Below are 23810 nucleotides of genomic sequence, written 5' to 3' on the forward strand. Positions count from 1 at the left end.
CAATTATAATTAGTTATATTTTAGTTCTGAGTAATTATTTTATTTTAAAATATTTATGTATTTAACTAGAAGAGCTCTATGAGAGAGCAGACTTCCACCAAAACAGTCAAATTCAACCCTGCCACTCAACCGTGGCATACATTTATGACCTGATTTCTCTTTGCCCCTCATTCCGCAATATGTCAACCCTTTCACTTTTGATCATACTACTTTGCCGATAAATTTGAGTTACTTCATCTATTTTCCAGAAATTACTTATCTGACCTTTGGTGACCAAACCCAAGTTTGCATCATTCTATCTTCGCACACTGATTTTGATACAAAACAAGATTTTGTTTCGTCATTGATGAGATTTTAACGTACTGTTGTTTTTATTGAAGACAATTCACAAATCACATTCACAGTTACTTCATCAAAAGGAAAATGATATGCCTTCTCCGAAAATCAATGCAGTGTGTGAGGAAAGCTATATTTGCAAATGAATCTTTTTAAAAGAAAACAACTTTCCATGTATATATATGTACTATATATATTTAAATAACAGAAAATATGAACATAGCTTAAACAAAGATCTCTCTTCGTTTAGCTTTCTCTCGGCTTGGCTCCGCTTCATTCAAAGTTAGCAATCGGCATCTATTTTATTGACGTTGAGGCCTAGCATATTGGAGAGGCCTACTGATAATTTGTCATTATCATCTTTGCTTGATAAATCAGGAATCATCAAGCCCAGCGGAGATTCGTGTTTTTCCACTTTGAACGTCCCTCCTCGAACTAAACCAGAGTCTCCCGTTTCTCCATTAGCATCGAGGGTCGGAGGCGCCATCTTCAGGTAGAGAGTTTTGTCCTCCGTCGGTGTGGTGTTTGTTGACGATACCTTTTCTTGTGCCATTTTTAACCTCTCCATGATATCTACCCTTTCCCCGTTTCTTGTCGGTACATTTACAACTGGCAAACGGACCCCTTTGCTCACGACGTAATCCCTGGCCTCGATTTCTGCTTTGGACAGGCTAAAGAAATCTGGGGTCTCACTTTTAGTGTCTCTGAAGGCTTTAGGCAAGGTGTGTGTTCTGAATTTAGGAGTATCAGCGTCACTTTCATGCTCATCAGTGTCCTGGGAGTTGGCTGTAAATCCCCATTTAAAGGGCCATTTCAGTTTACTTTTTGGGGAACCTTTAATGGCAATTTCAGGAGCGTCGGTGCTAATTTCAGGGGTAGAGAAGGGTAGAGAGGTTTTGCCTTCAAGTGACAGTTTTGGACTGGTATTAACCTCAGGCGTTTTCATTTTGGCTCCTGAGAAACTTAGGTTGGGCCACTTAAAATGTGGCAATTTGTTTTTATCAAGACTGGCGTCTACTTTTGGAGATTCCACATCTAATTCTGGTACTTTTATGCCACCAGTAATCTTCGGACCATTTATGTCTGCATTTGGCACGCCTACATTGACATTGGGTGTCTCCATTCCAGCCCGAACTGAGTGATGAGGACTAGGGACTTCTAGTTCGCTGCCTGAAAGTTCCAGGTTGGGAACCTTGTAATGAGGCATTTTAAAGTCTCCTGAGTAGGAATTCAAGCCTACAACTGGCGTTTTCAAATTTGCATCTGGGCCATTGAGTTTGACGTCAGGTGCTTCCAGCTCACCATTAGGCAATTTAGTACTTATGTTTGGCGCCGAAAGATTCAAGGATGTGCTGCCATTTAAATCCGGGAGACTCAAATCTGGAGCGGAAAATCCACCGCCAATTTTAGCATCTGGAGAAGCCACATCAAGTTGTGGAGCCTTGACATTTGTGTTCAGATCAAGATTAGGCTTTTCTACCTTTAGACCTGACAGTGTTGGCAACCTTATTTTTGGAAACCTGACATTCCCACTTGAAAGTCCAGGAGAATGCAGGTCAATATCTGGTGTATCAAGACTACCTCCAAGCTTTGATGGTGATATGGACAGATCGGGTGTTTCTAGGTCTACATTAGGAACATTAGCATCAAAACTTGGCCTTTTGATATTTGTATCTAGTTGTGCGTCTTTAATTTTGGCCCATTTGGGCATTTTAAGTTTTGGAAACTTCAGTTTACCATCAATTTGCTCAATATGCGCATCGGGAGTTTGGACATCTAAACTTGGGCCGTTGATATTGAGATCTGGAGCTTCAATTTTTTGAGAAAGAGCAATATGTGGTCCTGTCAAATCCATATCAGCGGCCTTGAGATCCACGTCAGGCACTTTGATATCACCGTCAACCTCTGATTTTAGACCCTTAAGCGTACCAAACATGGGCTTCTTGAGCCATTTAAATTTTCCAGACGGCACTCCAGCATCAATGTCTAACTTGGGTCCATTCAATTCTGTAGGTTTTAGTTTTAGATCTGGTGCATTTAGCTCACCATCCAAATTTGGAGCTGTGAGATTCAGGTCAGGTGTTGAAACATGAGCGTCTAAATCTGGACTATTAACCTTCGGACCGGAGATGGCCCATTTTGGCATTTTCAAGGCGGGCCATTTGGTCTTCAAAGATGCATCGACATCAGGCACTTTAACATCAACATCAGCTTTGGGTAAATCCAGATCCGGGCCATGAAGTGATGCATCTGGACTAGAGAGGTTAAGGCCAGGTGTATCAAGGTCAAGGCTTGGGGTTTTCACCTTGGTTCCAGGAAATCGAAACTTGGGCTTTTTCAGGGTTGGGAACTTGATTCTACCCGATGGAGCCCCATTGTCCAAGTCTGGGCCGTCAACATCTAAATCGGCCTTAGGTAAATCCAGGTTGACGTCTGGGGCATTAATGCCAGCATCAATGCTCGCTCTTGGGAGGTCAATGTCTGGTGGATTTAAGTTGGGTAGTTTGGGTTTCTTCAAATTCAGGTGCCAGTTTTTTTTCACAGATGGCGTTTCAATGTCAAGATTTGGGGTCTTCACGTCTATATTGGGGCCTTTGAAGTCAGCTTTTGGGAGGTCCAGCTGTGCATCAAGATTTGGTCTTGAAAGGTTTAAATCAGGTTTATTCAAGCCTAAATCTGCATCAAAGTCTCCCTTTAGCCCTTTTAATTTTGGTTTCTTCCATTTCTGATGAGGCCAGACAAATTTTTCTGACGGTCCTTCAATCTTTAGGGGCTGAATATCCAAATCTGGCCCTTTCAGATCAGCAGCGGGCAAGTTGACATCAAGATTTGGTGCATCTAACCCACCCTCCAATTTGGGGAGAGATAAATGAGCTTTGGGTGTTTTCAGACCTGCATCTACGTTCAGGTCGGCTTTTGCACCAGGCAATTTGGGCTTCTTCAACTTCCCCTTTAGTTGCCCCCACTTAAAAGGATCTGATGAGACACCAATGTCAGCACGTGGGCTATCAATGTTGACATCATGACCCTTTAAATCCACGCTTGGTCCATTCAGGCCCACATTAGGACTGTTAATGTCTAAGTTTGGTAAAGCCATATCTAGGCCCTTTGTTTTTAAATCCACGTTTGGTCCATTCAGCCCCACATTTGGACTGTTAATGTCTAAATTTGGTAAAGACATATCTAGGCCCTTTGTTTCGCCATTGACAGAAGGGAGATTTAGGTCCCCATCTATCGCTGGCATTTTGACTGACGGTAGACTAAATTCTGGCATTGTAAAACCTGGGGCTTTATAATTGAGGTTACCTGACTTTACGTGTGGTTTGTCAATGTCCAGTGAGGCACCGCCATTGTCAATGTGGGGACTCGCCAACCTGACGTCGGCGGCGGTGAGGGTGCCGTTGAGACCTGAGCCAAGTTTTGCAAGGGGGGGTACCGTAAACTCTGGGGCGGTGAGGGTGCCGTCGGGATCTGAGCCAAGTCTTGCAAGAGAGGGTGCCGGAAACTCTCCGGCGGTGAGGGTGCCGTTGAGATCTGAGCCAAGTTTTTCAAGGGAGGGTGGCGTAAACTCTGCGTCGGCTGATGGCTCTGTTAGATTGACATTGGGAAGTTCGTTCCCCACTGAACCATTTAATTGAGTCCTAAGGCCCTGAGCGGCGTGTAACATTGCGGCCGGGCTATCGAGGGAAGAAACTGGACTTTGAGTGTATGGCTCCCAGTCTGCACTCCCCCAGTCCCAGTTGAGTGTCTGTTGATTCAAAAACAAATGTTGGTTAACCACTATTTTCAGTAGTTTCGTGTCAGTCTTGTTTAAGAATAAGAAAATCAAGTCACCCCGGCTGGCTGTTGAGTGCCGTATCCCAACGAGTTGAGGCTGGCACTGGTGCTCATTTGCTTCTTGGTCACCACCTTCATGTTATTGTCATATGGCTGCAGCACCTTCAGGATGTTCTGCACTTCATCCGGTCTCAGATGATCGAGGCGGATCGTGGCGGCCACAATGTCATCAACTGAAACGATTGGGAACCCGTGAAATGATCTTTCCTATTTAAGCGTGTCGTGCTTACGTTGGCGTCCATCTTTTCTCCTACCTGTTTGCACGCCGCTGTTTCCAACTACAGCGCCATCTGGGCTTCCTAAAATGACCGGTCTGTTTCCAGATGCATCCAAAACCAGGCCTTGAGAAAGGTTGCTCATGCTGGCTACGCTCTAGGAAACAATGGGCATAGGAACACTTTTTAGAATCGAAACAAAGTGACCGTCACCATTAGACTGAGTTCTCGACCTCACCATTATTTGTTAGGTGTGTTTAGACCATGGACGCTGTGTCAATCTAAAAAATAGGAAAAGACAACTTTCTTGGATGAGAGCTAGCATTATTTAACATGGAGCAATTGTTCAACACCAACAAAATCTAACAATTATTCGTGAATTAAGGGATGATTTTATGCTTGCATGTGGTGCAGTCCGCAAGTCACACAAACAACACGAGCCTCAAACACCGCACCTCAGGAATCCGAGGCCTGAATGTTTGAGGACGAGTTGGTTTACATTCCCCCACATGCCACTGTGATGGACACGTGTATTCCGCCACATAACAGTCTGTTTGTCAACCACACCCGACCGTCCCCGCAAGTAAACGCAACAAAGTGACTGCAGCACATCCACCAAAGAATAGGAAAAGCATAACAGCAGGTAAACAACCACCAAATCATTTCACTTTTTCTCATGTCACAGCCCATTGGCTACCACTAATCCATGTCAAATCCATGCAGGTTGGAGCCATCTTATAGATCATTTCCTTCATTTTCCACGACAGATTTTTTTAGTTAAAGGCTACTTACAGACTGATAAGTTTCAGTGAAGCCTTTGACGGAGGTAGGTGTCCACTTTATTTTGACTGGGAGAGGTGGGCAGGCAATGATCGCTAAAATGTATCAGTCTTAACAGAGCTGCCAACTACTCCAGAATTTCAGGAGTTTACCCGGAAGTGCAAGGCAAACACTGGGACTCCGGACAACCTCCCTAAACTCCGGAAATCCCAAAAAAATGTCACTTAATTTTTTTGGGAAGCAGCTATTTTGGAAAAGTACCAAATTTCCCATTTAAATGCCTCAAAATTCACACCATCGCTATGGCTTCTGCCATCTTGATTCAACTGCACTGTAAACTGGAAGAATTCGGTAAGACAAGAGCATTGTGAATCATCCGAGTTCCAAGTTCTGACGAATGATTCGTCTTGTGCAACTTCAGCGCATATTGATTTTGAGTGAATCGCATTCACTCCGGATAAACTCCGGAAATGGGACATGGGTACTCCTGAAATGTGGTCAACGGAGGTTGGCAGCTCCTAGTCTATGTAAGCGAATTTTAATCTGGAAGCAATTTTGGCCTGAAAATAGTTTTGTTGAAATCTGCAGGAGATGTTAAAGTATAAATAGTCGAATACCCTCTGCCCGGTCAAAATGGATTGGACGTCTTGTGCCGTCAACGGCACTGAAAGGTGAGCATTCACAGACCGTCCTTTTGGTTTAAATTAATTGGACATCAAATCCATGCCAAACAACAAATTTAAATACTTGGTGCATACTCCTTATAAAGGTAACGACTCCTTCATTTGTACACGCATCCCTGCATTATCGGATTATCGTAGAGTGCAAAAAGCTAAGAAATTAACACCGCAAGCTAATTGAAAGCACGCAATTATTTTGAAGTGGATGTCACTGTACCGTATATCGCTTCCAGGGATGCCTCCACCTCGGAAAAAGCCCAAGCAGAGCCGTCTCCTTCCTCTTCAACGTCTCCCTCTCGTTCTGTCGCAAAGATGCCAAGAATCTGCCAGTTAAATGCCGAGAAGCGCGAGGACAACCAGGAGAACAGGTTAGACGGCCTCACCTCGCACCCCCTTTCCTTTCCCCGAGCGGCGCAACACCTCACTTGTAAAGTATGTCGGTCAAAGCGACTCCGCGGCCTTTTGACACTCGAAACCAGATGATATGCACCTCGAGAAAAAGTCTTTGCGGAGAGAAACACACCTTTCCTTTGGAACTGGCTTAACCAGGTCTGCGGAGAACTAATGATACAAACCCTTCATTGGACTTCCACGAATTAGAGGCCTTAATACCTTAGTGACATTTTGGCTTTTATTACAGTTGTTGCAACGCGACTGCTGTTTTGTTTTGAATATATTGCAAAGCCTTGTCACTTGTCACAGTTATTATCGATAAGTGCTATGATCTGTACAATACACGATTACTATATTGATGTGACAGTCATATGTTATGCTTGTTTTCGGTATGATTGGGGATGTAACGTGACATGGCTGCATGGAAAAAAAGTCTATTTTTAGTGATTGGCTGATGGATGCTAAAAACTAAAGGCAATTTTAAATTGAATATATATTGTGGTTGACTAATTGAAAGACAACCTAATGAATTAAAAAAGAAGATTGAAAATAAAAAAGTAATAGTATATTTGCACTCGCGCTATTTTTGTGCACTGATAGTATGTATTCCATAAATGCTTGATAAATGTAAATTCTTGCAAAAAGTAGTAAAGTTAATTAAAAAAATAATTTAAAATAAAAACTAAATTTTTTGGGGGGGATTTTTAAAATAATTTCCTAACTTTAAAATATTTGTTTTTGACTTTGGTTTATTTTATTTTATTTTGTATTCATAATTTTTTATGTACATGTATTGTATTCCTCTAATGCTTTGCTTCTTTAAAGTAGATTTGGGCATCAAGAGATGAAAATAAATCCCACAAAAATAAAAAGAAATACAATATATACAATTACTTCAAAATAAAGATTTAGTCAAGAAAAAGTTTATTTATACATCCCCACTAATTCTGACTGACTACTGACTAATTCTCAGTAATTACATTTCCTATTATTTTTCCTAAATGTGTTATTTTTGGCATGAATACTATTTTCATGTATTTAGAATATGCATATCTTTCTGTATTATTTATTAAATGAAACATCAAAGCTTCAACCTTTTTCTATCTAGTTGCATTCATCATTAAACACCGCCATATAAACATCCACAAAAAGGATGTTTCAAATTCCTCTAAGTCACAGTCAAACTGTTCAAGAATTTCAACAGTTTCAACCTCACGCACTGACTCGGTCAAGTCGTCGGCTGCCATCGACGGCGCTCGGCATCCAATCTTCTTGACTGACTGGGTACTCGGACGATTCGCCGAAAGACGTTTCTTCGGCGAATCGTCCGGTCACGTACTGGCTTGGTTCAAGTCGAAATGGATTGGCCGTCCGGCGCTGTCAATGGTGCTGAAAGAGGAGTTTTCTCCCAGACTTTCCCAGTTGAAATAGATTGGATGGTGAAATGATGTTTATATTATTTTCAGCGATGGTGATGTACTGACAAAAGTAAGCTTTTTTGTGTTTGGGTGCAGACTAAGTAAGCTTGGCAAGGTGAGTCACAAACAACCCTGCCCAGTAGACAAATGATTACAATAGCGATATTGTGTTGTGTTGGGCGACTCGGTTTCTGTCCTTTGGGTTTAATCCCCTGAAGTCTTTCAAATGTTCAACGCCCAATCGTGCGGCGTCCAAACATCGATCGGTCACCGTGTTTATCACCAGTAGACGTCTGATCCGTTTCAAGCAGGAGGATTAGAAAAAGTTATTTCTGGATGAATTATTTGGGGATGCTTTGGTTTCGAGGTGTTGATTTTGGGAACATTTGGGGTTGTTTCCTCTTGATTTTAGGGGAGATTCGGGTCACTTGGCTTTTAGGTCGCTCTCTGTTGATTTGAAAGCAATTATGGCTCATTTTCTATTGTTTGAGGGACTTTCTTCGGGTTTTTAGGCATTTTTGTGGCAATCCCTGGCAGGTCACATCTTGATTTCTGGGTTGATTTTGGGGCCATTCCAGGTAGTATGTTGATTTCTGGGTTATTACCTGTTGATTTTGGGGCAATTTTAGGTCATTTCCTATTGCTTTTGGGACCCTCCTGTTGTTTTGGGGAATTTCCGTGCCAGTTTCTTCATAATTTTTTCATGCTCGTCCTGTGGATTTGAGGTGTTGATTTTGGGGTCATTGTGGGTTGTCATTCCTTGATTTGTAGGTTTCTACCTTTTTATTTTAGGGCAACTATTGTTTCTTTTTGTTTTGGGTTACTTTCTGTCAAAGCATTTTAGCAATGAAACCTTTTGTCGGACTGTCGGGGTGATGTCCCCTCTGATAGTCCAAGCTTGTTGGCATGTTGGGTGGGGTTCGCTATGACAGCTATGTATACATCGTCCTCACTACATTCCTTCTTATTTCATCACAACTCCTCTTTTCTGATTGATACCATCCCGGCAGGCTTTATGAGTTCACGTGCAGGGAAATTTGAGACAAAGTAGCCAAACAAGGAGCCCTACACAATATTTGATCGCTTTCCCGTGTGTAACAATGGGAAACAATGATAAATCTGTACGCATGTTGACAGTTAAGCGGAAACAAATTGCTTTTCCGGTTGATGCAGAGCTGCTCTGTCTGCTAAGTGCTACCCGTGGAAAAGGAATTCGGAGCATGTGGCGAAAAAGCAGATTCCTACGGCGTCGGCAGGGTCGGACTAATAACAAACCTTACAGACATGCTCATTCATTGACTATACAAAGTGTGCTACTTAATGGTTGGCTGTTATGCAAGGCGAATTTGAATTAACATAGTCACAAATGGGGTAGTGTTTTCATAAATTCCGTAGAGAAAAAGTAACAAAAAGCCTAAATGTCACCACAGATCAGCAGCAATTTGTTGTCGCAGGGAAAATTTGATTTTGCGCGACTCTCGATGGCAATGAAGGCGTTAGACGTCAAATTTATTTCGACTGGGATGGGCGAATGAATGAATGAATTAGATTCAAGCGTAGATGCTTCGGTTCATGTGTTCACTGATGTAGGCAAAATCCTGAATGTTGATGAGGAGAATGTTGTAAGATTTGGAGCGTTTACTCGTGCCATGTTTTCAAAAGGGAATGCCGTGAAACAACATTCTTATCATTATCTTCTTTTTTTTTGTGCAGACTATCTGTGTTGTTGAAATCTTTATCACTCTTTCAAGAGTTCTCAATGAAAGCCTATCTTCACATTTTTTTCAGTTCATTTCGCAAGCACCAAATTCACATAGATACTATATTCATTCCAATATTGGAGGACAATTTAAGTCCCAAGCAAAATGTTTTAAATAACCCACATGCAAAACACTAAAACAGGAAATGTGTTTGGAAGAACTGAGGAAAACAATACCAAATGAATTAGAATGACCCAGAATTGAATCTCAAATACAACAGTAAAATTATATTTATTTATTATTTTGACATTTCTTACCTGTGTTAATTAATCATTATAATTGCAAGTACTACTAACGTAGGACGCCAAGTTTATTAGCAACTCTTTATGGTTATTTAGGAGAAAATCAGAAAGGTCTAGGTATATTTTCAATCATCGTAAAGCAAATTTCCTCCAATTCTGTATGGATGCACATGAAAAAAAATTATGGATTGTTTTCCTTTGACCGCATAGAAATATACAATTTTTCAAACAAAATGATTTAAATATGTCAACTATGCTAGGTGAGGTTTTGAAGCTAAAGCTATGGATGAGGCATGTTTACCTTGTGCAACAGTGTGTCAGGCTGCTTCAAAAAGAGACAGAAGAATGGCTGGTATTCGGATTAGCTTAAGAATTTTGCCCCATAGCAACACTGTCGAATAACTACTGTAATAAAATTCATTTACTTAGTAACTTTTTTTTTTTAAACAATGCTTCGTACACATTCATCCTCTTCAACAACACACAACACCACTGTCAGAATGGAATGTATTGCGTAAGGACTTCATTCATCATTAGTTAATGACAGTTCTTTCTTATTGTAACCTATGCAATCACAAAAGTCAAAATTAACGTAGAAAACATGACAGAGGCAGTGTTATGACTTCCGAGGAAGAATCCGACCTCATCTAAGGTGTTACTCTATAAAGATGCTTGTTAATCTAGTTAGTTCAGTTAACTAAAGTTAATTTTATTGTTGATCAGTTTATGTTTGGGGGGGAAAAGCCAGCTAACTGGCTCTTTTGGAAAAATTAAAACCAATCTGTTATCAAAACACCAGGATTAATTGTTAAAATTTATTACGTATGTATTAAGTTTTTTTTAATGACTAAAAGTAGTCACAACTGTCCCCGGAAAAAAAAGAACCATTACAGACTGACACAAAGGCAATTACTCCTTGAAAATAGCGCAATTACTTTATATGTACACTGCAGAGTAATTTAGCATGAGAGAATCTTCAAAAAAAAAAGTCACATCTGATAAGAGAACGCAAAGTTATTTAGCCTTTTGTGGAACCAAAAGCATCCGAAACACCCGGAGAACACAGACGATATAACTTTAAATTCTTCCGCTTGCACGAACGTTGTACATGCTCAAATGATGTGTAATTAGCACTGGCACAAAACCAAGACCACAAAGCATTCTTATTGAAAATTGGCTACACCTACTGAAAAGGAGAAGTCAACTTTGTATATCGACTGCGCAGCAAAAATAGGCATCAATATCGGAATGCTGCCTGTGAGGTTTCACTAAAACTGGAAACATTTTAACGCAGAATCTCAGTCTTTTATTAGCAAACAGAACGTGTTAATTTTATGTATTCTTGCAGATTAAATTGCCCATCAATGTGGATTTTTAAACAGGAGTTTCATGATCAATTATAGTACCGCAGGACTGACAGTGACCCCAAAATACATTTTACAACTTTACGTAATCATTCGCAAAATGAGAGCTTAATTCTCCACAGAGCCTTATAGTAAAAATAAATATGTAAATCTAGCAGGATCTGTCATTTTTTGTCATGACAATTGTGCGCAATTATGCAGGCTGGGAATTTTCAGTTTACATGAAAGCATTCACTTCCACTATCTGCCAAGTCACACATTTTTTGGTTGCAAAGATGTACCGCAGCCATTCTTTGCTTCCTTTAATGTCTATGGTATGATATCATCAAAAAAAAGATACAATGAAATTGTCAAAACAACAACAACAGTGCATTATAAAACATTTCAATACAAAGTAGCAAATGTTAACTGGACGCCAGATTGTCTTCAATAACTGCTCTGCTCACTTTTCTGACAAGATGTCATCTTTTTAGTATCTCTAGAAAACACAATGGCAACACAGTAAGTGATACATAATCAGTCAAAATGCCAGATTGTTTACATAAATGAAGACACGTCGAAATCAGTTCATCTCTAGTATAATTTTTTTTTTAAATGTCATAACTTGTGATTTCTTAAATAATGGAAAATAATCTGACTATTAACCACATTCAAATGTTTCAATTACTTAGAAAAACTAATTACCTTTTGAAGCTGAAATTCTTCCACAGATTACTAATGGTGGCCTGGAAAATAGGTTTGTTCTCGTTGTTTTGGGAGGATTTCATCCTCAGTCCGCTGGCCCGAGCTGGTCCCAAAGCTTGCATTTTTGGGACTTTAATCAGAATGTTGTTCTTGGACTTTGCTAGACCTGCAACCTGCGGGAAATACATCGGACATTACATTTTTATATAGACATGATTATCGCGGCCATGTCTGGTTTACATTCTCTCATCTCATTTTCTGAACCGCTTTATCCTCACTAGGGTCACAGGAGGTGCTGGAGCCTATCCCAGTTGACTTCGGGCCAGAAGCGGGGGACACCCTGAATCGGTGGCCAGCCAATCGGAGGGCACGAGGAGACAAACAACCATTCACGCTCTCACTCATACCTAAGGGCAATGTAGAGTGTCCAATCAGCCTACCGTGCATGTCTTTTGAATGTGGGAGGAAACCGGGGTACCCGGAGAAAACCCACGCAGGCCCGGGGAAAACATGCAAATTCCACACAGGTGGACCGACCTGGATTTGGACCCAGGTCTCCCACTGTGAGGCCGACCCGCTAACCACTCAGCCGCCGGGCCACCCTGGTCTACTTTATCCGCAAAATTTGAGGGAATACTGTATATTCAAATTAACGATAAAATTGCATTCGTGCTCATGAAATGAATAATTTTGTATCAACTTACACGCGTGGGCTGAAAGTTGGGAGCAGACGTTTCCTCTTTTTTTGAGGAAACAACGGGAGGCTTCGATTCAGAAAAGTAGGCGCTGTCCTGTGTGGGTGGAGAGTCCATAAGGTTGCCGTCCACTTTTGGGTTTCCATCATTGGAGGACTTGGTAGATAAGGACAAAATGTCCTTCTTATACTGGAACTGTCGCAAGGCATTGAGGCGTGGAGTGGACTTGAGTGTCGGCGACCTATCACTCAATGGCGAATTGGCTGACCAGTTAAATAGTCTTAGACCGGTACTGGCTGAATTGGAGGACGTGTCGTTGGCAGAAAGAGGAGGACTGGGCGTTTGGACGGAAGGGGCTTCTGGGCCTTCCGAGCCGGAGTCATCGCTGCCGGGGTCAAACGTGTGGGCAACGGGGCTTGTGGCTTTGGGCTCCACACTGTGATCCAAACCCACCTGAGCAGATTCCTCCATAATGCTGGCGGTGGAACTGGAATTGCTGAAGAATCTACATGGGGAAAGAGAGACAGATTTAATCTTGCTGCATGCTTGTGCAAAAATATAAGTAGTCTTTGTTAAGAAGATAGCCGAAGTGGCATAATCTTTTCGACTTTATGGGAAGTCCTAAAACTCTTTGTTTCGCATCATACTGGTGTTTAGTTTCATGTTTCTTTATTTTAGGCTACTAATAACTTAGACATTCTCAATGCACTGTATAAATGAACTCAAACGTGCCCTGTCAGGGAGAACATCGGTGCCAACCGGATTTGACCCGCCACCAATGGGGGCTTGCCCACCTGCTGATTACAACCTGATCTTGGTCCTGGACATCCTGGTTCCGCCTCTGCAGCAGTGTGGCAAAGCGGTTTCGTTTCTGAGGCCGACTGGTTGGTGTTGACGTTTCAGGCTCCAGGGTGGATTTGGATCGCTTCAGGTCACACGAGTACTGGTGTAGAACATCTTGGTCTGATAGACAGCCGTCTGGAGAAGGGAGAAGCAGGCAGGTAAAGTGGACGTTCAAGTGATAATATCCTTTATTTTCATTTTGTAGGAATGTCAAATGTCATCCATGGAAAAAATGTAGTGCCCCCTTTTCATTAAAAAATGTCACCAAATAAAAAGAAAAATAATTCAAGAAAATACAGTATATACTGAATTTTACTATAAATTAATTTAAAAAGAAAATTCCTGAATTGAATTTTTATCAGCCGCAAATTTTAGATGGATGTATGACAACTAATGAATATTTTCTTGGATAATCATTTTCTCATTCATTTAGTATCACGTTTAAAAAGTACTTTTTAAAATTCATTTATGCAAAAGATTTGGATTTCATGTGACTATCTCACCTTGTCTCGGTCTTTTCACTTGCAGGCTTTTGCAGGGAAACCTGACCCCTGTCAGGTTGATGACTCTCTCCTTCCCCCTAGTGGATGGAGGCCTGTCAGGGGACTCATCGGGCTGGGCGACTCGTGAAGCTGTTGCTTTACTACTTCGACTCCAAATACTGAAACCGCCAGGACTGGGACTGTCGTTCCAGCTGCTGCTGCGCTGTTTTATGTGCTGGTTAGAAATTTGGGAGTCATTGTTCAGTCTTGTCAGTAACTTCAATTTGATTAGATTTTCTCCACACAAAAATAGAAGAAAACAGCCATTCTGGGCATGGTTACCTGCGTCATAAGGTTTTCTGGGTTAAAGTCATCAATCTTCTCCATTGTGTTGATGTCAAGGTTTCCTAGTGCCATTTGAAAGGCGATGTTGTCTTCGACAGGACTTTAAAGCAATAAAGTTAAGGGGCGGGCTTTACTGCACATGTTGTGGAAGGCAATTGGGAAATGCTATTTAAATTGAATTTCCAACAGTGACAGTCAAGGATACGCCCCAGCATAGCTTAGACTAGCAGGGTTGATGTCATTTTCATACGGGTTGAGAGGGACAAGCTTTCTATTGACGGGATCAAATACCAACTGGTAAAGGAACGTCTGATTGGCCTTGACAAATCCTTCGATGTACTCCTGAGGGACTATTAGATCCATTTTCAAGTACTGGCCCATCTTCTTTATCACCTGACATCAAAAGGAAAGAGGGCAAAGAAAAACAAAACCAGCTAAATTCTGAGTTGATGACAATACAATATCACGTAAGAGCGCAGCAAGTGAACACAAAAAAGTTAAGAGGCTGCAACTTCACATAAAATTGTTTCAATGGATAATGAGTAGAATCCGGACACAGTCTAAAAATGTTACTTTCCTTCAAATTAATGAAGGATTTGCTTTAACTCCTTGAAGGACTGCTAAAACAACATAAATGAAAATTTGGCATTTTATGTAATATTTCTCGAGATTAATTTTAACATTTTTTATCAAACGCAACATTTTTTTCCTCCAATGCAAGGGTGGCAGAATAACAGATTTTCAATCACTATTTTAGATTTTTTTTTTTGAAATAATTCCACTGAATTGGCATTTTCTTGTCTTTCTGAGGTACAAACTACTTGTTGAATTAGCAAAAACATTCAGAAGTAATAATGCAGCAATAGGATTGGACATTTAACGTCATAAATGACAGGTTTCGCTAGTCTTTGTGGATTTTACGAAGTGCTCAATTTCTTCCCAAGCACGTCGTAGCCCATACAAATTCAAAGAGACGTAAGGAAACGGAGCTCACCTTTAGGATATCAGGCTCTTTTGCCAATTTCAGCAGTTTACACGCCTTGCCCAGGCCAATACCATGCAGCGAGGCCAAGTAGTCGCAGCCGGAGAGGATGCACATGTAACGAAACTTCTGCTCTGTGAAAACGTTGCCCAGAGAGCGACATCGGCCCAGGTTACTCTGGTCGATCTCCAGCCCATTACCCTGCTTATCCATTTTTAGGATCACCTGCATTGTGAGGGAAGATAACGTTGGGGATTCATTGTGATAGTCGATGCCGAAAGACAACCAATTTTGGATAGTTATCCCCCATTGATCAGGCGTCATAGAATTCTCTTTGATAGTTTCCCAGCATATGAAGTAGAAGATATAGCCTTTAACAATCGTTCCTTACTTTTTTACAGCCGAATGCCAGAAGATCGGAGTCCTCTGTGATGACCGCGTGAGCCAAACCAGCCTTAGTCAGGTAAGCCAATTGAGCGTCAGCTTCATATGGAGCAACAATGCAGTCTACCCCCCTCGCCCTTGCAACCTAGCATAACAAAAACAGATTTAGTGCATTTTCATACTTTTATGCCTCATAAAATAAATATCGCAAATGTTTTTTGGGCAATTTGAGAGTGAACCTTAATAAGATCATGGGCCATAGCTGGAGTGATGTTGACACAGCGGCTAAAACAGTCTCTGGCCTCGGAAATTTTACCGTCTCGTAGCAGCTGCCGGCCTTTTTGAAGGTTGGTCTCTCGGCGCCTGGAGCGAACAACGATATGTGTTGAGTAAATATTCCGTATGAGCAGTGGAACCTCCACTTACGAATGCTTCAAAATACAACATTTTACTGTCATCATAACTTTTTGCATGACCCAAAATAAACTAACCTAAATATCTCTCTTATCCAAAGTGGTTTGCATTCATTTAGGATTCACAAGTTTTGGAACTCACAATTTGCGGGCCTTTTCCACTTCTCGTTTTGATGGTAGATTGCGTCCATCAAATACAAGAATTGGCTTCACACTGAAGGAAAACAGCATGTCCACAAATTTCATGCAGTACCAGACATACCTAAAAGTAGGCACAGACAAATAAAAAAATCAACACCGGTTGGTTGTCATCCTCAGCTTATGCATATCATTTTAATAGACCTACTGATCAGTCGGTTGTCCTTTGGCAAGTTTTTCGGCACATGAAAACGCTCCTTTATGAAGCCAACAGTATGTGTCTACGGCCACCGTCTGACCTTTGTACTTCTTCACATTGATGGGCTCCCCCGCATCCTTGATGAACTGCAATAGCCCGGGGATGCCCATGATTTGCAGATTTAAATGCTGCAACACAAATGACAAAGAAGGATTGCCTGGGGTAGACATTTTCAGGAATGTTTACGGTCATATTTGGAAAATGCCATAACGTTCACAAAATTGTATGTATGCTGAGGACTGTGAAGGAAAAAAAGATCAAATTATGTTTACAATGCAGAAAGGTAGAAGTAGAATGTGACGAGTCAATGAAACAAACGCTGACATTTGACAATTTTCAGGTTTGTTGAACGAAATGTGCTATATTGTGCTGGATTATCGGTTAGTTAGCCGTTCATATCAGAGGGATTTCTGCGAGAACACAATGAACGAGGCGATTTTGAGTTGCTGCATTCCCGTACTGTTTTCGCTTATAAACACAAAAAATAGGGGTGTAAAACGGGATCGGAACAAATGTAGTAAAAATGCATTTTGCTACCGACTACAACCTACCTTTTATCTACTATGTGTTAGCTTCGGGATTGTGGATCGAACACACCAGGAAAGACTAAAAGCATCTTCAGTTTTAGCGCCAACGTGTCATCCAAGTATAAACGGCTTCGATTGGATAAAAAGATGGAGGAGGCGGAGTCAATTACGACACCATTCAGTGGTGGCAGCCCGCCCATCTCTTTTTCACTGGGTTTGATCACTCACGGGGATATTTTAATCGGTTTAAGTAATTTTATTCATTTATTTTGTGTCATTTTAGCTTCATTTCTTTCCTGGTATATGTTATACATATGCAGTTTTGACCGATGGAGGGTTTGGGGTTATCCAATTTCCTCAATGACTCCAAAACACATGAACGCATCATAAGACGTGTCCCATTTCCCAGCGTCCCTTGCACTTCCGCTTTGTATTGCAGAGTCGAGCGAACGAAAACAACATGTTGTAGTTAAACCCCACCAAGTGCTGTAATCAATGACAGCGTATTTCGTTTTTTATTTTAAATTGACGCGTTCAAAGTGAGAACATGCAGTTTTCTCCGAACAACGGAGACTTTACATTCGTCTCCTCGACAGAGGCGCAAGGTAAGCTAATGCTAGTCGAGTTTCACCAAGTGTAGGAGGCCAAAATGTGCATCACTGGGCGTCATTACGCCGTTTCGGATTGTCACAATATGTGTCATCGGTACTGTTCAGTCTACACCGATTATGTTCAGTGCATGTATGTTCATGTTTAGGTCCCAAATCAGAATTATGTAACTGTGACCAATGCGTTTTACAAAGTCTTGTTTTTTTTAACAAATACACAAAACCCTATGTCCCACAGAGCTCAGTGGCACAATTCAAGCCCCTGATATTAGGCTGAATATGGGCAGTGATGCTGGGAGAGACCCCTATGCCACTGCCTTCCTGAGACAGCGAGGCTATGGTTGGCTTCTGGAGGTGGAGGAAGATGATGGCGAGGAGAGCAAACCTCTTCTGTAAGTCAAGATCTCTCTTAAAGCTGTGTTGATAATCCATTTCAGCATCTATTTGGTTATTGTCAAAGTGTTCCACATCATGAATGTGACAAACTTGTGTCTGTCATCATAGCATGCGTGAATAGATGATGGCTGGGAAACTTAACTAGCCGCTACGGAGAAAATAAACAAATGGATATGCATAGTTGACACATGACAGGGTTAGAAAATTATGATTTATGTTATTATAAGTCATCTATAACATTTATTGGTGTTGACCATCGATGATAGGCATTGGAGAAACCCTATTTGCACATATTTTACTTTGCTTAATATAATTGAATATCTTTTTGGTGTGCAAATCCATTATTGTAACTCTCCTGCCCTTGAATGTGATGTTGTATGTGTGATTAGAGATGAGCTGGACATTGACTTGAAGGACATCTACTACAAAATCCGCTGCGTGCTTATGCCAATGCCATCATTGGGATACAACAGACAGGTGGTCCGAGATAACCCGGACTTCTGGGGCCCTCTTGCTGTGGTGCTCCTCTTCTCTATGATCTCGATCTACGGACAATTTAGGGTGAGAAGATCATTCGGTGATGGCCTGCCTAAATTCAGTGTGTTATTCATTTACTTTTTTGCAAAAAGATCAGTAAAACAACTTATGGGACACATTTGATCATTTATTTTTTACTATACCAGAGAAGACTTATACAAAGAGATCATTTATTTATTTATTTTTATTTGCAGGTGGTTTCCTGGATCATCACAATCTGGATACTTGGTTCACTAACAATTTTTCTGTTGGCTCGAGTACTTGGCGGTGAGGTAAGTCGATCTGGATTTTAGCCAGTGTGTTTTACATTTTCAAAAGTTCTAATCAGCTTTGTTTTGAGTAGGTTTCCTACGGTCAAGTTCTCGGAGTGATCGGATATTCCCTTCTTCCACTCATTGTCATATCCCCTTTACTTCTTGTAATTGGAGGTTTTGAGGTGGTTTCTACCTTTATCAAGGTGAGTCCAGAATATTCATGTGCTCCCATATCTGGCTATTCTGATAAACATTTGCAAAAGAGGATTTCATCTCAATTAGTATGCCTAGTTTGGTAACAATGTTTTTCAGTTTTTCCAGGTGTGCATAAAGTAGCTAACAACTTGATCAAAAAAAGCAAAGTAATTGTTGTTTGCTTCACTTTTAGCTGTTTGGAGTGTTCTGGGCTGCTTACAGCGCGGCGTCACTGCTTGTCGGAGATGAATTTAAAACAAAAAAGCCTCTTCTCATATATCCCATTTTGCTTTTGTACATTTACTTCCTATCGCTTTATACCGGCGTCTGACTGGATGAGTTTGAGCTCTGGACTTTTTCCATGGACAGTGACGCTAATCCCACATTGGAAAAGAGTCATTCAATGTTACTTGTGTATATAGTTTCATCTTCATAATGTTCAATAAAAAAATGCCCCACTTTTACAATTTTAATCTTACGATCCTCGTAATACGATGTGCAATAGACTGAAGGGTCCCATTTACAAATTTCGAAAGTTTGAAATGATACTATAGCAAACAGTCTGTTCTGCGAATGTGGTGGAAAATATTTTTTAAATTCAGAATTATTTTATTCAGTTAGACTGCAGGAAAGAATGATTTTTCTGTGCATCATTATTTTAACTTCTCACAAAGTTCAAAAGAAAATGACAATGGTTGCTGTTTTTTTTCATGGAGTGTAGATTGTTTATGAAATTACAGCGGGAATAAAATGGTTGTTTATGACAATTCTCAGTAGGTATTTTATCTGTGAGGGTCATTTAAGTGGATGGGAGAATATATATATTTTATATATTTGACTTATTTAGTTTGATGATATTTCAGTAGTTGCTAAAATATGTTTGAGTAAATCTATCACTATTTAGTCATGCTCCAGATGTTATAATATGTAGTATATATAGTACTTAAACCTCCGGATTATTAGTTGCCATTGTCAGTCATAGACCCAAATGTATTTGCGCTGGGAGACCTATCATTGACTGGTCGTTTTTCACTGCCATTGACGGCGATAGACGTCTAATCCATTTTGACAGGGAGTGGTCAAACCTCAGTCAAATTGGGTTGGATGTCTATTACTAGTTTTACTTGGCTAGCATTTGACTACATCTTGAAATATTTAGGAATCCATGGGAGTATTTCCGCCAATTTAAAATTATTTGAACTAATTTCAGGAAGTAAAGTGCATTTAGGCGACCTTTGAGGACGTCGGTGGGAAGTTAAAAGTCCCATTGTTCCTAAACGCAACTGCGCTTCCATGATTGTGATTATGGTTCTACTTTTGAAATCATTTTGATTTTTTTAATTTAGAAGGCGGTTATTGATCTCAAAATCTAGAGAACTATTGGTCAAAGGTTTGTCACAAACGTCACACGGCGTGATATAAAACATTTTGAACACGTCAATGGGCGCTCGTGAAGTTATCACCGGGATCAAAATATGGCCGCCAGTGGCTCAATCATGATTTACATCACTTGAATTCACTTTTTTAATAGGCGCCCTCGGCGCAGACATGAAAAACAATGTTAGTCTTATAACTCGCAGTGAGGAAAGAACTGATCACGCCGTTCCCGTTCCAACACGGACGTCTCGCGAGATGCGGCTACGGCTACGCCAGTTTCGTTTGCTATCATGTAAGTGACAGCGTCTATCCGTGACGAGACTTCCTCAACGGCGTTGGTGAATAGCCGCTGCTGCGCTGACGGGCGGACGGGAAGAAGCCGCAGAAGGGATCAGCAGTGGCAGAGGAGTGACAGTCAGGAGCCAGTCCTGTACATTTACTTCTATCGAGAGTGTCATCTGTTCGGAGCAAAAGCAAGAAGGGACGGCTAGGGGAAAGCCAGGAAAAATGGCGGCCGCGGCCTCGCCGGGCTCCGGCTCGTCCACCCCCTCGGACTGGATTGTACTGCGAGACGGTTGCCTGCGTTGCGACGAGGAGGGCCTGCGAAGCCTTTCCTACCACCCGGCCCTCAACGCTATTCTAGCAGTCACCAGCAAAGGGGCTATAAAAGTCATTGACGGCACTTCGGGGGCAATCCTTCAGGCCTCTGCGCAGCACGGTAAGCTACCGCAGCTACCGGAGCTACCGGGGCTACTACCGGAGCTACCCGGCCAGCCACGCTCGACTCCGGGGTTCTGATTGTCAACACGACACAAGCTCAGAGTGGGACATCGGCTAACTAAAGATAGCCGCTACTCACAGTTGTTTTGGGGCCTAATGAGATTATTTGATCGCGATCGATACTTCGATACACACGATGACACGGCGCGTGTAGAGCTTTGACAGCATTTAGGAAGAAGGCTTATTTCCGTGCTAGCATTGTTTACCTGTTAAATGACTCTTTGTGTCTTCATCTTGATGACATGTCGACCATGAAGGCTAATATTAGCTAGTTGGGTCACCTAGCAAAAGCGCAGCCCTCTGTATTTGTTTTTTTATATCAAGAAAACCTGAACAAACTACAGATGCAAGTTGTATTTGCATCATTTTGTACCACCGTACGCATCGTTTCACACCACCACGATCATCATCAATTAATCGGTGTCATTGCGGAAATGTGTTGAAAATATCATGACCTAAACATTGGGTACAATTGATGGCAAATACGTCCAATCCATTTCAACTGGGAGGGCTGGCATCTTACCAGTTGAAATAGATTGAACGGCTAAGTAGTGAAAACTGGAGCGATGTTCATCAACACGCAGTCTTTACATACAATGTCATGCATGAGCAGTTTAAGTTAAAGCATTAGACCAAGTCTGATTGCAATCCTGAACATTTATGTACACAAGTTTGCCAGTGAAATGAAAATAAAGTCAAGATTTCTTCATCTAACAGTGAACAACTCTCCATAAATAAAACAAGGTTGCACCTTTATATCCCATGTTAGTTGTTAAACGCCTCTCACAAATAGACACCTTCGTCTTTCCTTCAGTAACTTTTTTGTCTAAATACACCGTTCACACCCGGGTATTAAAATGTTAAATGTGAGCCAATTTAAACTCTGTGACTAACCAAAACAGGTGTACCAAACCATGAAAGTCTTTTAATTGAAATGTTCTCATTCATCCTTAAGCGCCGTGTTTTCACATTATGAAAAGAAGACATTATCTACTATTACACCACTATTTCACCATTCCATCTATACGACACACATCTAACACTGAATACAATATGACAAGCCAAATTAACTGGTATTAGTAATGCACTGAAATGAAAATACTGGACTGAAAAATTGAAATACATTTTAATATAATAAGTTATTCACACTTTGCTTTTGTGATGTGTTAATATTTCAAGAAATCAGGCAGGTCGTTATTTATATAGCACTTTGTTTTCACAAACACATGCTGCACAAAGTGCTTTTCATAATAAAATGGAAGCAACAGCAGTATTCATGGTGTATTTGTTTATAATATGTACGCACGGTTGATACTTTTTCTTCTCTCCTTAGATGTGTGAATGGCTTTCTGTACTTGTGTTAAGTCCAAAATGTATTTTTTATAGAGGCTTTTTTGTTGTTATATTAGCATAGCTCTACTTGCCAGAGAAAAAATACATGTTTTTTTCACCATAAAAAAATATTGGCTTCTTATTTGTAACACACGTGAATACGTAATTGAAAAAAAAATCAGGTGAAGTGGAGGAGAGAATGTATCCAATGGAAGTCTAAAATAAATACTGGTAAACAAAAAAAAAGACAATTAAATTTTGTCATATAAAATAATGGTTTTTTTGGGAGAGAGTGAGTTGTGCTTTAAGGCAAAAAGAAAGTAAAAAAAATACAAATAAATTATTTGGCAGCTTTCTACATCAAACCTGTTTGGTTGATTTAACACTTTCTAATTTTATCCTAATTAATCAAATGTCAACAAAAATCTGCAGAAAATATGTAGCACACCACACATGGAGTACTTCTGTTCTCACTCTTCAACCCTGTGTTAAAATATGCAATTACGCAGAAATAACTTTTTTATTGCCATATATATTTACATGCGAAATTACCCCTATTTATGATGATTTTTTCCTTTGCTGCTTTTCCAGTTAAACCCGGCGGCCGTGTCAGATGTCAGTACTTTCCTGCTGTGGATAAGGTGCTTTTTGTTGACGACTATGCAGTAGGGTGCAGGAAGGATCTTAATGGGATCCTTCTCCTGGACACAGCCCTCCAACCTCCAGTGACCAAACCTGAAGATCTGGTTCAGATGGAGCTTCCTGTCACTGAGGTAAAAAGGACCGAGGGAATAAGGGAAAAATAGACAATCAAAAGTGGGACCACATATGGTTTCATGCATGACTTATTACAGTGTTTAGAAAGAGTCTAGTAGATTGTTTTAATGTCATATTTTACTTGCATGACTGTGGTACCAGCAATTACTGTAAATGCCTTTTCACAATGATGCTAGCATTCTGTATGTAGCAATTTGCTCTTAGGCGAGGCTTTTCATTCCGGAACAAGATGCACAATTTAGATAAATGTCAATGGCAGCCAATGAGCAAAGTAAAAACACTTGGGGTTGCTACTATTTTTTTGCTGCTGCTGCAAATTAGAAGAATACTGTTAGCTGTAAACTAAACAATGTGAGAGAAAATGTTGTACATGTTAAGAATACTTGTTTTTTCTCTCCCCCAGGCTCAACATTTGCTGTCAGCTTGTCAGGAAAAGATCGACGTATCCAACACAAAGGGCTACGATCTCTTTATCGTACAACTAAAAGAAGGCCTGAAGAATACCTCACATGAGACGGCAGCCAACCACAAAGTGGCCAAGGTTGGTGTTACAGCGTCACTCCACTTCATGCTCTCACTGTTGTCACAGCATTCAAGTCTTGCCATTCCAGAATTACCTAATTCCAAGGTGGCAATGAAACCATCCAATTGGCACACCTTTTTTTCCAGCTGCATTCGTGTCGTTCGGAAATATTTGATTTACGCAGTGCTTTTATATTCTTTAAATTGAGGTTGAAGTATTCATTCATTTTCTGAATTTTGTATTTATTCTTCTTC

The 23810-nt window shown here is 40.8% G+C and overlaps 4 protein-coding genes across 5 annotated transcripts in view; 2 read left to right on the forward strand and 2 right to left on the reverse strand.

Annotated features, from left to right (window-relative positions):
* Window positions 1-347: 347 nt before the first annotated feature.
* LOC144085062 (uncharacterized) lies at window positions 348-6170 on the reverse strand. Its single transcript, XM_077614042.1, has 5 exons — window positions 6066-6170; window positions 4627-4669; window positions 4428-4545; window positions 4171-4346; window positions 348-4084 (listed from the first exon to the last, which is right to left on the reverse strand). The coding sequence occupies exons 2-5, from the start codon at window positions 4627-4629 to the stop codon at window positions 620-622; spliced, it is 3762 nt and encodes a 1253-aa protein (XP_077470168.1). The 5' UTR covers window positions 4630-4669; window positions 6066-6170; the 3' UTR covers window positions 348-619.
* A 5142-nt stretch (window positions 6171-11312) lies between these two features.
* On the reverse strand, window positions 11313-16942 carry exo1 (exonuclease 1). The gene is made up of 13 exons (XM_077614043.1): window positions 16802-16942; window positions 16200-16378; window positions 15996-16115; window positions 15680-15803; window positions 15448-15585; window positions 15069-15281; window positions 14280-14467; window positions 14072-14174; window positions 13751-13964; window positions 13199-13382; window positions 12414-12909; window positions 11710-11882; window positions 11313-11503 (listed from the first exon to the last, which is right to left on the reverse strand). The coding sequence occupies exons 2-13, from the start codon at window positions 16358-16360 to the stop codon at window positions 11452-11454; spliced, it is 2166 nt and encodes a 721-aa protein (XP_077470169.1). The 5' UTR covers window positions 16361-16378; window positions 16802-16942; the 3' UTR covers window positions 11313-11451.
* Window positions 15458-19534, forward strand: yipf4 (Yip1 domain family, member 4). Of its 2 annotated transcripts, none has more exons than XM_077614051.1 (6): window positions 15458-15519; window positions 17624-17777; window positions 18171-18342; window positions 18513-18590; window positions 18662-18775; window positions 18961-19534. In XM_077614051.1, the coding sequence occupies exons 2-6, from the start codon at window positions 17665-17667 to the stop codon at window positions 19096-19098; spliced, it is 615 nt and encodes a 204-aa protein (XP_077470177.1). In that variant the 5' UTR covers window positions 15458-15519; window positions 17624-17664; the 3' UTR covers window positions 19099-19534. The 2 variants fall into 2 exon arrangements, with proteins under 2 accessions (XP_077470177.1, XP_077470176.1); XM_077614050.1 differs by lacking the exon at window positions 15458-15519 and adding an exon at window positions 17142-17382.
* Window positions 19535-20424: 890 nt separating this feature from the next.
* birc6 (baculoviral IAP repeat containing 6) overlaps window positions 20425-23810 on the forward strand; it is a 44420-nt gene continuing 41034 nt past the window's right edge. Inside the window, exons 1-3 of the mRNA XM_077612675.1 lie at window positions 20425-20862; window positions 22848-23029; window positions 23437-23574. Of these exons, the coding sequence (XP_077468801.1) occupies window positions 20652-20862; window positions 22848-23029; window positions 23437-23574 (531 nt within the window). The 5' untranslated portion in view covers window positions 20425-20651. The remainder of the gene's footprint in view (window positions 20863-22847; window positions 23030-23436; window positions 23575-23810) is intronic.

The sequence above is a fragment of the Stigmatopora argus genome, chromosome 11 (assembly GCF_051989625.1).
Source record: "Stigmatopora argus isolate UIUO_Sarg chromosome 11, RoL_Sarg_1.0, whole genome shotgun sequence".
Classification (NCBI taxonomy): Eukaryota; Metazoa; Chordata; class Actinopteri; order Syngnathiformes; family Syngnathidae; genus Stigmatopora; species Stigmatopora argus.